At 37.0% G+C, this 14,753-nt stretch overlaps 1 protein-coding gene across 1 annotated transcript in view; it reads right to left on the reverse strand.

The window, feature by feature from the left end:
* The window catches only part of TFAP2D (transcription factor AP-2 delta), a 41,894-nt gene that overhangs the window by 16,426 nt on the left and 10,715 nt on the right, over positions 1–14,753 (reverse strand). The window contains exons 4-5 of the mRNA XM_015824318.1: positions 2,727–2,892; positions 2,152–2,270 (exon numbers count right to left, since the gene is read on the reverse strand). Coding sequence (XP_015679804.1) covers positions 2,152–2,270; positions 2,727–2,892 — 285 coding nt within the window. The remainder of the gene's footprint in view (positions 1–2,151; positions 2,271–2,726; positions 2,893–14,753) is intronic.

The raw sequence follows: 14,753 nt of genomic DNA on the forward strand, positions 1-14,753 counted from the left end.
GATCAAAAATTCACAGCAATCACAGTTCACAAACTTCAACTTTGGTTAGAAAGAATGAAACACTCTTAACAGAGGAGTGGCAAACTGGTAGTTGACACTGTAATCATACAAATTTGTTCTGCTGCATTATTCGGGAAAACAGCACCAAATTGCTCATTTCCTGCCTAGATAGGGAACTGGCCTAGAGATTGCTATCTATAACAGAAGTACAAATGAAGTTTGTGAAGGCCTCAGAAAAATAATAATAATAATAATAATAATAATAATAATAATAATAATAATAATAATAATAATAATAATAATAATAATAATAATAATAATAATAATAATAATAATAATAATAATAATAATAATAATAATAGAAAGAACTGGAGAAGATAACAAAATACAAAGACCTACAAATAGAAATACAAAGACTGTGGCAAAAGCAAGTGAGGATAGTACCAATAGTAATAGGCACCTTGGGTACAATCCCAAAACAACTGGAACACCACTTGAACACCATTGGCATTGACAAATTTGCTATTAGTCAATTGCAAAAGGCGGCCTTACTAGGAACTGCTTCCATCCTGCAACGATATCTGTAATACCATCAAACATCCACATCTGCCTATCCCAGGTCCTGGGTAAGGACTCGATAGGTAGACAAAATGCCAAATCCAGTCTGAACATCTGGCTAACTGTGAGATGATCCATAATAATAATAATAATAATAATAATAATAATAATAATAATAATAATAATAATAATAATAATAATAATAATAATAATAATAGTTGGTGATGTGCCTCCAGCTGCTATGGCTGTTTGTTGGCTCATCCTACTTGCCCGTAGCCACCATATCACTTTGTGCTGGAATGGATGTAGTGGCTGGCAACCCAGGTGAACTTAGCTATTGATTCATGGTTAAAGTTATAAAAACAATGTGCTGAAGGTTTGTTAAAACAAGGAAAATCTGAAGAAGTTTGCTGAAGATAGTTGATGTAGAAAAAAATGCTAGAGTTCTACAGAGGATGACGATGGCAATATATGATCTATTCTGTGCAGATGGACAAAGGTAAAGGATAAAAGTCAAACTATTTTATCACCCCAAGAAAAACCTGACAAATGATCTTGCTTTGCAGTATAAAATGTAAATGGCATTTCTGTATGATCAAGACTTGAGAGGAGGGAGGAATTCTTAATGGAACCCCAGTGTAGTTAGTTAAGTTTATCAAGTGAGGCTAAAAGAACAAGACTTTTGTTGCCTACAAAAATCTGGAGTTGTATGCTGAACTTTTTAATCAAATCCTAAGAGCCCACATCAGCAACAATCTGATTTGTGGAAAAGGCTGAAATTTTAAAACACTTTTTCCTAAGCCGCAGACGTATTCTTATTCTCCTGTCCTCTATGAGAAAGATGGAGACAATGATGGAGAAACACAAGACTCCCTTCCCTACTCTCTACCCATTCTCCTGCAGAACTAAAGCTGCAAAATTGCTATACGTTATTTCTAGTTTAAAAGTCCTTTATCTTTTATCAGTTGACACAATTGATGCTGTGATGGGGGATTGAAAAAAAAGTTATTGAAACAAAAGTTAGCCTTACTGCTAGGACAAAACATCATTCCTGAACTTTTCTTTCTCAATTGCTCTTATAAGAACAACACATTGGTTCCTAAAGAGTCTCTCTCGTATATAGGTTAAGTGATAATCCCACTAATGAAAGTGGATAATATTCTTTAAGCTGCTAAAACATAATCTGAGTGTTAATTTTGTGTGTGTTCTAAATCCTAGTTTGGAGGATGGTCATTGGTTTATTCCTACATATTGCTTGATACCATAAATGTAGACATGTGTGAACAAAAACTTTCATGTGCCGCAACAACTATTTTGTCAATTAACTTTTGCAATTGCATGCATCCTGCTAAGGATTTACAATAAATATCAGCATGACTCTCTCCAATTATTTCTCTACCTGAAACAAAAATTTAGAAGGGGTTACCAGGGGAATCTTCAGGAATCATGCCACTTATATTAAATGCCTGATTCCTACAGTCACTTTGTCTAAATGATTTTTAAGAACCTTCTCATTTGTTTCAGAACACTCAGAAATGTAACTCAGGAGCAGAAGGCGGAAAGTCTTAACATCATGGTTAGAATAAATCTTACCTTCCACCAAGGATGTCAAGAGGGTGACATTAGCTGCTTTTCTTCTTCCGGCAGGCAGATTGAGGCCCAGCCTATCCAATTTCTCTCTTAAACACCGCCCTCCATTTTTGGATTTTGCTCTATCAGGAAAGAAATGTGGAGGAAGGTGAAGACAATCTTCTTTTTACCTTTGCTGGCATTTGTTTTCAATTATTTGATTATTTGCAAATATCCCCAATCTCTGCTTAAGAGCTGCATGTTCTTAGTTTGCAACTAAATATCTTTTCTTCTACAAGAATAATTAAAATGGAACAATAAGCAAGGATATGGATGCTGTTCTTCCATCTTCTAATGCAGAGGTCCCCAACCTTTTGGGCACCAGGGACTGGTTACATGGAAAGAGGTTTTTCCACGGACCGGAGGGGGCGTGGTTTTGTCTGCTGCCTGCATCCTGTGGATGGGGCTTTCCTTGTTTATGTGGCCCAGTTGCTGACATGCCACGGCCCAGTATTGGTCCACGGACTGGGGGTTGGGGACCCCTCTTCTAATGTATAGTTTTTTATTTGCCCTCGTGCCTTTTGCTTTTTGTTTCTTACCTTCTCAAAATCCCTCCCAAGAGAGAGGCATTGAGACATTCTGGTGGAGACAATCGTCTTTTCACTTCTGCAATGGTCACTTTGTATTTGGAAGTGGAGCTGAGTAACGATAAGCGACCAGGAACTGAGCAAAAGAGATCTGTGGGATTGACGACACACGTACCACCTGAAATGTAGATTAAAGTACATTATAAGTGGTTCAGCCCAAGAACCTGTCAGCTGAAATGGTACTGATGACACCAAAATCTTTGCCAGTTTTATTACTTTCAAAAGCACATCTCAATAAGCAGAATAATTGAGACATTTTTAAAGTACAAAAGTAATTCATAATTCATAAATAGAGATACAATTTAGACTTGGGGTGGGGCTCTTTATTTCTTTTATACTGAGTCCCTACAAAGGAAAGCCGTGCACGTGTGGGCTTCCATTTAAAGTAACTGCTGGTACTGTATCAGAAGAAGGGAGAAATGCTGGCTGGGAAGAGATGCCTAGCACACTGCAATATCCACAGTAAATTACAATTATGCTCATATAATGCCATATGCACAATGATGCCATTAATCCAAATGTTCCCGTTATAATTCTTGTGTCTCAGTGTCTGGTGCAAGCCCTTAAACTGTGGGATGCTGTCACCACACTGTGTTATTTGCTCTCCTCTTGCTTCCTGTGTATACCCATAAGCTGTAGACCTAAATTTCCATATGCCTGTTTAAAGGTTGTGGCACACAAATCCATGGCCCTTTAGATTAAAAAGAGACCCTCAGTGCCCTAGTCCATATTGTCTTAGCCACTGGGTGACCCTGGGCCAGTCTCTCTCTTTCTGCCCTAGGAAGAAGGCAAGGACAAACCACTTCTAAAAATCTTGGTCCAGGAAGTTGCCAGGAGTCAAGACTGACTTAAGGGTCCATCTTTATTATGCCATTTCTATCTGTCATGCTTTTGCACTCAGAAATAACCTCCTTTTAAAAATTCAACCAGTGTTGTTGTTGGCATTTTGAACATTTTTATAAACTGAGTTATTTCAGGAAACCTATGAAGTGACTGCTTTTTATTGGTTTGGAAGTGTGTGATGTTGGTTGGATCAATTTTATCTTTTTTATTTTATTTTGATGTATTATATGTGGCTGTCTCATTGCTGCTAATAGTCTTTTTTATTGTGATGGGTATAAATATAATAAATAAAGACATACATTTGTTATCATTAAAAATATTAACTTCAGATATTTGCCCCAATTCTTAGCTGTAAATAATAATAGCTATATACTAAAACACAAATATGGTGAGAAAGATCACAGAAATACACAACTGATGGCTGCTTCCTCTCTTTCCATAACATCACTGATTTAAAAGAAGAGAAGCGTTTACATGATTGTTTTATTTGTTCACTTCATTTGGCAACCCATCCTCCATTAAAAAGGTGACAAAACAAATTAAAAACTAAAAATACCATGAAGGATAGTAAGAAGTAATAAAATGAGCACCCATGAAACCAAAAACTACATTTGTTATCATAGTTTTTAACTAATCATGAAAGCTGAATCAAAGATTGGTTCAGCACCATATCAATGGAACCAGTAACTTGTGTATTTCTTCACAGAAAGAGTTCTACATTTGGGACATCACCACAGAAAGAGCTTGTTATATATCATTCACCTTATGTATTTTCTTTTGTATCCTTTAAAAAATTTCAGTATGTATTTTAACTCCTTTACCCAATGTTTTAATTATAGCCTTCTTTGAAATTTCTTTTAATAGGAAGTGATATTGAACTGCTTCATATAAATTCATAATTCCCATCATGCTATTCCCTTTTGGAATAAGCAGTATCATGCAAAGCAGAGAAAAAGAGTTACAAGTAATAAGATAAAGAAGTTAAAGGCAAAAGAGAAGAGAAAATAAAATTTACCTAAATCCAATCTACAGCAACACCACTCATTGTAACTCTCCATAACTTTCTAATCCTTTAAGTCATCCTTACATTCAGTCAATCAATTCATGCAGTGTCTTCTGTTTTCACAACTTCTCCTCTCTCTCTTTTAAATCCCTTCAACATCCAACATCTTAGCTTTCGTCTTCCCTTCCTCTTGACAATTCAGCTGGTATAGAATGCAGCAGCACAAGTAATAAATGGCATGGAATACTCAGCACACAAGGCACAATGTTTGTTGGTGTGCTTCCAGGGACAATTCAAGGTGCAACTTGTCACCTTTGAAGCCCTTCTTGGATTGGGACTGGGCTACTTGAGGGACTGTCTTTCCCAATTGTTTCTACTTTGGGTTCCGTCAACTAAGGCACTTTGATGGGCAGGACCTGAAGGTGAGCCCTGCCTGCCACAGCACCCATCCTATTGAACATTCTCCCTCTGGAGATCAGGATCAGAACCCTACAGGCCTTTCATGAGGCCCTAAAGATCTGGCTTTGTGACTGGACCTGAGGCCTGGAATAAGTGCAGAGACACAGTTTTTGGATGTATTAGTAATTATGGAGTATGATGTTTTCTTAATTCCTATTTATTTTATTATTGTTATAATTGTTTTTTATATTTGATATATATTTAATTCACCACCACTTGTTTAGAAAGGCAGCTACACAAATTGAGTAAATAAATTTACTTTTTCTTCATTATTTGTTTGTGATACACTCCTTATTTATTTTCACTACATGATCAAATTACTAGAGCATAGTTTTATTTACTTTTTTATCTGGACCACATTCATTCACACAGATTCATTTCTCAACCTATCTCTTCTTTTTGTATCGTTCATACTTAAGCAACTCATTCCCACTGCACTCAATTTACATTTATGTTTTTCCTGCCCTGTCTAATTATTCACGTTATATAGTAAAGTGAGCAGAAGCACAATTATACAAACAATCATTTTGCTTCTCTTGACAAACATTCATTCCTCACAATAGGCCACATGCTGTCTATTGTCCGCCTATCAACATATTCACTTCTTCCAATTTCTCCATCCTTCCAATAAACATTTTATCAAGATGTATGACTTTAGTTATTTTGTCTATTTTTCCAGTTTTCTATAGTTTTCAAATGTTTATTCTTTTTTCTCTGTCAACACAACTATTTTAGGCGTCGATATATTACTTTCCAGAGCTATACGTCTCATTGCATCATACAGCCTATCTAACATTTGCTGCAAAGGGCATCATCTCCATACGAAGTGACATGTATCTTCATATCTCAAAACAACATACCTCTAATATTATCACAAACATTTCTTATACTTTATTCATGAATAGATTCAACAACCAAACAGGTATAGTACTTTTTTATCACCCGCCCTGCTTCATAAGATTCCACTTATTCTTACATGTGCTATATTTCCATTGTATACTGCTCTTTTTACATATGGCAACCAACTTTCAACTCCCTATTCAGATGGAATACTTTATAATTCAAGCTATTCACTTTTCATGTGGGAAAATGCTCACTTTAAAAAAGGAACCAAAGTGTTTGGATACACATGGCATAAAAACTATAGTGATTACTGAGCTCCTGACTCAAAGAATGCAAAACAGTACCAAACTAACCAATGTTATGGGTTATATACCCCAGCACTGTTACATACTGTAGGGATAAAGAAAACAATGTAAATTATTCTATGACCTTTGTTGCTGGATTTATGGTCTGACCCAATGCCTCTAAAAATGGTTTCAAGCCCATCTGCTTTTACTGATATTAGCATCTTGTAACATGTAAAATGTCCTTTATTGCACCTATATAATGTCTTTTTTTATATCAGGAAAAAGGCAAAAATCCAGTTTCTGTTATCAATCTCCTTCCCCACCAGGGTCATCTGGCTGTTTCAGTCCATCTGTTCTGTTAATATATATTTCAGAAACATAAGAAAAGGTATTATTTATTCCCCACACTTTATGTAAAACAACCTAAATTAAACTTTCTCTCATTCACACATTTTCAATGCAGGTAGTTCCTGACTTATGACCAATCGCTTAACAACTGTTCAAAGTTATGACAGATCCCCGAAAAGCCACTTATGACCCGATTTTGAAGTTATGACAATCATACTGCCAGAGTCATATGATCGCATTTTGGATGCTTGACCTCTGGTTCATCTTTACAGCCATGTGCAGCACGTGACCATGGGTTTTTTTTGTTTTTTGTTTTGTTTTGTTTCTGACATTTACGTATGGTTTCTGGCAAAACAAAAACCTCATCCATTAGATAAAATGGATTTGCTTGATCACTGTGGCAGTCACTTAACTGCCACAAAAATGTCATAAAAATTGGGTCTGATCACATGTTGACTCACTTAAGGACCCCAACAACTTACAATCATAATTCAGAGCTCAATTACATTCACATGTTGAGGGACTACATGTAATTCAGTGAAGAGCAAAAGTCTGCTCTGTACAGCTCGGCTGAGCTCATACACTCCCATACACGGTCAAGCAGAATTCTGCTCAGCGGTTTCCAGGCTTACTTCAGAACCAGCAGCCTTAGAACTGGCAGTGAAGATATTGTAGTGGTGGACAGGTTCTGCCTTTTAGGATCAAGTATCAATTATTTTTATTATTTTATACCGAGCTTTCTCACTGATTTATTGATGACAGCATTTTAACTTCTGGAAGACAGCAATTCTTTAATTGTTCTTTTCAATTCTCTATTTTTCTTTTCAATTCTCTAATTGTTCTTTTTATACAAAGCAGGCATTCAATTATTGTACTACAATAGGCTAGTATCACAGGAATGGGGAAATTGTGGCCTCCAGATGTTGCTAAAGCACAAATCCCAACACTCTTCATGCTTTTGGCCATGTTGGGTGGAATTGTTTTAACATTTCTTTTTTATGTGAGTTTCCACTGAGAAATTGTATGGACATTACTTGAGGCCAAATAATGGCCAAATCTGGGAGGACTCCCCGGTCCTTAGTATATAGGTCTCACTTAACTTACTTTATCAGAATGATAGGGTTAAGATCTCAAACAGATGTAATAGTCAATGTGAAGGACCTTAAGGAACAGACTCCCAAGCACATACAGTCTTTTTTTAGGGGAAGGGATCCTGTTCTCTGTGTTATACTTGCCCATGACAAAAAGATGGGACTTGTTTGTTCAAGAATGTCCTTTCCAAATGTTGACAAATTTCAGGTGTTCCTGATATCCTTTGATATTGGCCTTCCCCTTTCCACTTAAGTGATTATTTTTATCCTGTTTGGTCTATAGCTGTGTAATTTCTACTTACTTTTACCTTGTTTTACTCTAGAATCACTTCATGGTCACTGTAAGTGTCCCAGGAATTTCTATAATGAGAAGCAGCATAAGAAAACTTCTTATATACTTCCAAGAGTCACTTAAACAAACACACTGAATGATCAAAAAAGATATTTCCTACAACGGAACACCTCTTGCATTACATGGTAAATAAAAACAATGATTTCTGAAGTCCAATTTTCTTAATAAATATAAGAATTTTCAAAGGGATACAAATGTTAGTTCCAGACTAAGTTAGTTGAAATTATATCCCAGTAAAACCAAGTTAGTAAAATATAGCATTCCAATGACTTTAAAACAGTGTAAATGCAATAAATATGTCTTGTAATGTGTGTTTGATTCATCTGCAATAGAAATTGGCATTTCAAAGAAAACCAGACTTGCTTAACAGTGAGATGGGTGGTATATAAATTTAATAAATAAAGAATAAATGAATAAATAAATAAATATTTAACTGTTATATTGTGCACATGTTGACGTTAGCCTATTTACTGGATTTCATTCAATCAAAGAGTATTTAATGAACTTAGTTAAAGGCACAATATAATTCACAATACAGTTTATTTGTATACTTGCATGCAAGTAGAATATCACCTGCAGCATGGTTCTTTATATTGCAGTGTCAAAGACAAACTAAGTCAGATTTTACAGACAAGATAAAAATGAATCAATTAAATATTAATATTCCTTTGCTATAGTCCAGCCTTTTTGTACAATGTGTGCTGAATTAATAATTGTACCATTTATTAATGACATTTTGTTCCAACCCTTTTCACCGAAAGCTTTGTCATTTGGTAAAATGCAATCAATTGTGCAAATTACTACGGCAAAAATTTAAAACACAACTGGCTCATAAAGTGGTATCATTTGAAATGGTACAGGAAGTGAAGATTAAAAAGAAAATAAAGGGTTGAAATCCCCAAAGCTGTACTAGGTACACTTTAAGAATTTAGCGGACTTATGGACTGCCTTTTTGGACCACCCGCTCATATGACCTATTCTGCACCTCTCTCTTTCTCTCTCACTCTTCGCCCAGCCCCCAGCTGTATGATCCAGACTTCTGAAAGCCCCTTTGGCTTCTAAAGGCAGTTCCTTTATGGAAAGTCTACTACTACTACTATTTGACAAGCTCAAGGCCAAATCTGCCTTGGGCCTGAAGAAGCAGCTGTGCATTTCCTTGGATCTCAGCCAGCGAGAACAAAGACACATCTTGAAATAAAGGGAAATCTTATCAGTTTAGGCAATTTGCCAGTTAAGTTGGTAAACTGAAATCTGAAGTTCTAAGCAGCCTTTTTGGTTTCTGGTACCATGCAGCTGTTACCAGAGTACCAGGTGAAGGGCCCGGAGTAACAGAGTACCAGCTGAAGGGCCCAACCATTGAAGGAAGGGGAAAAATGCCTCTGGAAGGAAAAACAAGCAGTTGTGGAGCACGCCCACCTTAATGGCCTTCAGAATTTTACTGTTTCCTTTCATATATGGTGGAGTCACAGTTCTCGGTTTCTCTTTTTTTTTTTTTCATTTTTCTTAACCACACATTCTGATTTGACTACCAATGTGTTCCATGTCAAGATACAGAAGATTTTGGCATTAACCCGTTTTGCAATTATGAGCAGAGATGCTTCCAAGTGCAGTTCTAGCCCTGCAAAATTGGCAGTGCACCATTTCCTAGTCTTTTTTTTTCCCTTAAGAAAAATTGAAGATAGTACAACAAAAACACAACTCCCCTAGGTGAACTTGTCATTTTTTTTGTCCTATTTTTCTGTCTGACTAAGCACAGTGAGCAAATTTTATACTGTTTTGAAATACTGCAACAATGCCCAATCTACTTGCGACAACTGGCAACGAGTGGAAAATAATAACTTACATCATAATCTTACTAGCTCCAGTTGTCTGCAAAACAACTCTAATTCAGCTCTAGCCTTCTTCTTTAGGCTTTCTTTAGTCATATTCAGTTCCACATCTTAAAGTAGCAGCTGCTATAAAGAATACCTAGTGAATAGTGTTCAGTCTAAGGGGATTTACTTACGTCACCCAAATAAAATATGATTTTTTTATATTTTGTATATTCAAAAATGGAAAGATCAATTATTTGTTTATTCTTTCTTTCCAGAAAACATTGATGATCCTATTGGTACGTTTGCACCTGTCAAGCCCATTTTGCATATCTGGCCCCTGGCTTGAACTCCAGCTGTATTTTTTTTTCTGCCACATTTTTCCCTTTGGCATTTTTAATGTTTTTATTAGAAATTTTCAACATAACACAAGATACAAAATAAACCAGAACAAAGATAGAAAATAAGAAATAGGCAGACAAGGAAGAAACTGAAAAAAAGAAAGGAAGAAATATTCAATTGTGTCTTCCATCCAATGGAGTAATTGTCATCATAAACTTTCCCCCAAACTCTTGGTCTCCTTCTAGATTTTAATTGTGACAAAGGCAATTAATTGCAATAACACCATTTGGAAATTCAAAAGGTTATAGCTATTTTCTAAATTTTACAATTGTCTAATAAAAATATTTTGGATTTTTTTTCCCTAATGATGAATGTATCTGCTTTTGTTTGTTATGTTGCAATACATTTGTTCTTTCATTCCCTATCGTTAAATAGCCAAACTCAACTGAAACACATTTTCTAAATCTCTTATTGAATAAGTCTAAAATATCACCAAATAGTACTTTTGAATTCCCTTAGAAGCCCTCATCAAACTAGAGTATGCTAAAAAAGCAGTGGAGGAAGACAAAAATAAAACTAAATTTACACATATTTAATTAAATGTTGTAGCCCTACTTTCCCAAGAAGAATTGTGAAGTGTTGGAGGGAAGGAAATGGAAAAAGGAATGAGACATACAGTTTTATTATTCTCTAAATTACAGTTATATTTACTTCTTATAGTGTTTTTAGATACCGTAAATAATCGGTGCTTAATGATGCTAATATATACAGTGGCCTTAGTTTAACAAGTATACAGACTTTTCTATAAAGATATTCCTATGGGGATCTTTTTTTACAGCTGCTTAATTGTTTTCCTCCCTCCCTAATTCACACAGGTGTTCCTTATCACAATTTTGATATGCTCACTGCATTAGGCAGCTTCCTCACTTTCACTTCTTGCCCTCAGTCTACAGAGAAGAATGAAAGAAGAAACAAGAATTCTTTCTTTCTTGAGTTTCTTAGAATTCCAGGACTTTTGTCCAGCTGCCCTCAATGACGTCTGATCTCTCCTTTCCAAATGCTGCAGTCCACTCTGTGGAACACTTTCTAACCCTGCTTGATTGTGTGGTAGGCTCAGCTACAGATTCCTCCATCAACAGAGACTGGATTCACACAGCACCTCTACCACACACACCTCTTCCATTACCTAACACTTCTGCCCAGTGGTGGAATTCAAATACGTGAACAACCGGTTCTCTGTGTGGATGCCGCTTCTGGAAGTCCATTCTGAGCCTGGGCAACAAAAAATTAGCTACCGGTTCTGCCAAACTGGTGCTAACTGGCTGAATCCCACCACTGCTTCTGCCCTTTTCACATATTTTCATCAAAAGTCCATTACATCTGCTCTCAGGTGTCTGAATTTAATCAGAAAGCTTCTAAGCAACTATGTGACAGAAGCAACTTTCCCTTTGAGACCATATTACATCAACTCCTGTCCATAGGGGCAGCTCACCCTTCCCCAAGACGGAATCAATCCCTGCCGGATGCTGTTTGGTACCAATGATGGAAAGGCAGTGTCCAGTCCCTGATCCAGTCCTCTGTTATCCAGAGTTACCTTGTGCTTTTGGGAAAACACGTCCAGTTGGTAGATATGTGGAGAGGAGAAGTAAAGAAAAAGATAACTTCTTCATGCAAAGTCAGTTACTACTTTTGGTTAGTGCACTAGTTTAAAAAAGGGAGTCAGTTTGGTGTAGTGGTTAAGGCACCAGGCTGGAAACCAGGAGTCCTTGAGTTCTAATCCCACCTGAGGCATAAAACCAGCTGAGCGATCTTGGACCGCTTTCTCATCGTCCCTAAGAAGAAGGCAGTGGCAAACCATTTCTCAGAAAACTGCACGGACTTGTCCAGGCAGTGGCCAGGGCCACACTAAGACACACGTTCACACTAGTTTAAATGATAAATCAAAGTTAAATTACATAGTAGCACCTAGTGATTACATTCATTTAATTTATTTCATTTAAAAGATTTGTAAGGCCACCCATTTAAAAGCACAATCCTGGGCTTTTAATAAATGGTATCAAATGTTATAATAAGTTACTATAATTAAAGTTATTCCAAAGGAAAGTATATTTAAGAGAGCAATACATTTTAAAGAATGTATTGTGTTTTAAAATATTCTATGATGAATCAACTGGGTGAATTAAAATGTGATATTAAGGCTGCACATTTATTTTTATTTGTTTGGGAATTGTCCTCAATCGGTGCTTTTAGGAGTTTTTTTTTCCAGCATGCATTTTTTTGGTGCATTAGATAATAGCATTACAAACAATAAAAAGGATGAATGAGGAAAAGGTTGTGCCAGAAATCTCTACAAGTGACATTGTTGCTTTCTACATTCACCATTGTGCGTGCCAGATTTTCTTTTCTGCCAATATGGATGCCCAGAAGCAGATAAACACACTAATGAAACTTTATTGACAGCTGACACAGCAGCAGCCTCACTTTCTCCCTAAGTCTAGCTGGCCCTTGAGATTTTCTCTGGCTTCAACCAAGGTCTCTCCTTATAAAGGCTGCCAAGAAATGGAAAGGTGCCATTCGGTGCCAGATCACCTTGATCAGGCACCAAGATGCATCCAGCATTGCTCAAAAAGATGCTTCCGATACCTTATTCCAAACTTTTATTCCAGTTTTCAAGATTTGCAGGGGCAAAAAGGGGGTTTGCTCTCAGTTTGTTATCTTCCTTTGATCCAGGGGACAGGTGGAGAGCAGAAAAGAAAAAGGGCATTGTGGTTTTCAGGGTAATAACAAAACAGTTCAATAAAGACCGAGATCGTTCTTTTTGGGGTGGGTGGATGAAGTCTAACTCCCATCAGTCTCAACCCACTGTGGCAATACTGAGGGATATTGAAAACTCAACATTCAACAATGTCAAATTCAACTTATGTCTGGAAGGTCACAAATCCTCATCTCTACTCTAAATAAAAAGGATTGACCTCTTGATTTTCCTTTATAGGAGAGAACTCATGCTCTGATCAGTAAAAATTGTCTCCTTCTGACTCTTTCTCTGCCTGTGATATCCCTATTCCTTTTTTTTTTTTTTTTGGAGTAAAGATCACCTGAAATGGACTTAGCCTGTGGGGTGTAATATCATATATCCCTTCCAGCTATATACTGGCAAACAGGAATAAAATACTGTCTGGAACAGCCTTGATATGATCTTTTTGTGATGGCACAGAGGTTCTTTTCATGCTGTGACCTGCTGGTACACATCATACATAGTTGAATGCCATGAATATTATTTCTTGCAGTGCTTCATCAATATGCACATGTGCAATGAAAATGCATACTAAGATAAAGATATGTGGGAACTGAAGCACTTGGAACCTGTTAAAAATTGTGGAATACTCTTTTGAATAAGCAAAAGCTTTCTCAAATACAAGCGGCACCCCCTCTAATTCTAAACCTTTACATCTGATGTAAAAAAAAAAATGAGAATTTTGGAAGCATGCTTCTTCAGCATGATATGTAGGTAAATCTGGGTTTGATATGCAAATTTATATATATATGCAAGTATTTGCTGCTACTTAACCTGATCTGCAGAGAGGGGCATCAACCCTAGATGCACTTCAGATAAGAATAATAGTGCATAGACTTGAACCTTAATGCTGTATATTTCTGTTTCAAAGTGATTCCCACCTGCTTCAAATTAGGTTGAATGTGTTATCAATTATTTCATAACTTGCCTCTTGATAAAGTTTGTAACCCCTCCATTTTAAATGCAGCCCTTCTATTAATTAAATTTTACTGACTTCTAAGACTTCATTGGGCAATATTTAGAGAAGTATAATCCTATGGAAATCAATCACTCTTAAAGTTACAGTTTTCTGTACTTTGGGGTGGAAGTAGAGAGCATGATGAATTCCCTGAATGTGTTTTTTTATGTATTTTATTTTACTGATTTTAACAGAAATTTAATTGGACATTTTCTCTGAATTCCTCCCAAACAACAGAATATACTGTGGATAACAAGCATCTTTCTCTTTAGCTATACACACATACTATGTATGTACACACACACACACAAATACAATATATTTCCTCCCTAACCAGCTCACACCAAGTAGCGTAAATAAAGTGGTTCCTATCCTTCAGAAAGACAGTTGTCCATTCAGTTCAGGTTACAACCCTCCAAAGATGGATTTGCGTGCATGAGGCTGATTCAGAGCTGAGAACTCTGTATCCTTGGGCTCGAAAGTGAAAGAACTCTCTTAAAATGCTGTTTACCAAGGGATCCAATGAGTTTAATAGTCACTGCCGCCTCTGCTCCGAAGGCTCACGTGATCCACCAACCTCGTCTGATCCGCCAGCCCAACCACCTCGGAAACCCCGGCAGCGGCGTCGTGGCTGGCCACCCGCTCCCTTCGCAAGGGTCTTCTCGTCCTTCCCCCGACCAGCCAGTCAGTCCCCCGCACGCTCTTCTCTCTCCCTCCCTCCCTCCCTCCCTCTCCTTCTCTCTCTCTCTCTCTCTCTCTCTCTCTCTCTCTCTCTCTCTCTCTCTCTCTCTCTCTCTCTCTCTCTCTCTCTCTCTCTCTCTCTCTCTCTCTCTCTCTCTCTCTCTCTC

The sequence above is a fragment of the Protobothrops mucrosquamatus genome, unplaced genomic scaffold, assembly GCF_001527695.2.
Source record: "Protobothrops mucrosquamatus isolate PMUCROS unplaced genomic scaffold, P.Mucros_1.0 scaffold2200, whole genome shotgun sequence".
NCBI lineage: Eukaryota > Metazoa > Chordata > Lepidosauria > Squamata > Viperidae > Protobothrops > Protobothrops mucrosquamatus.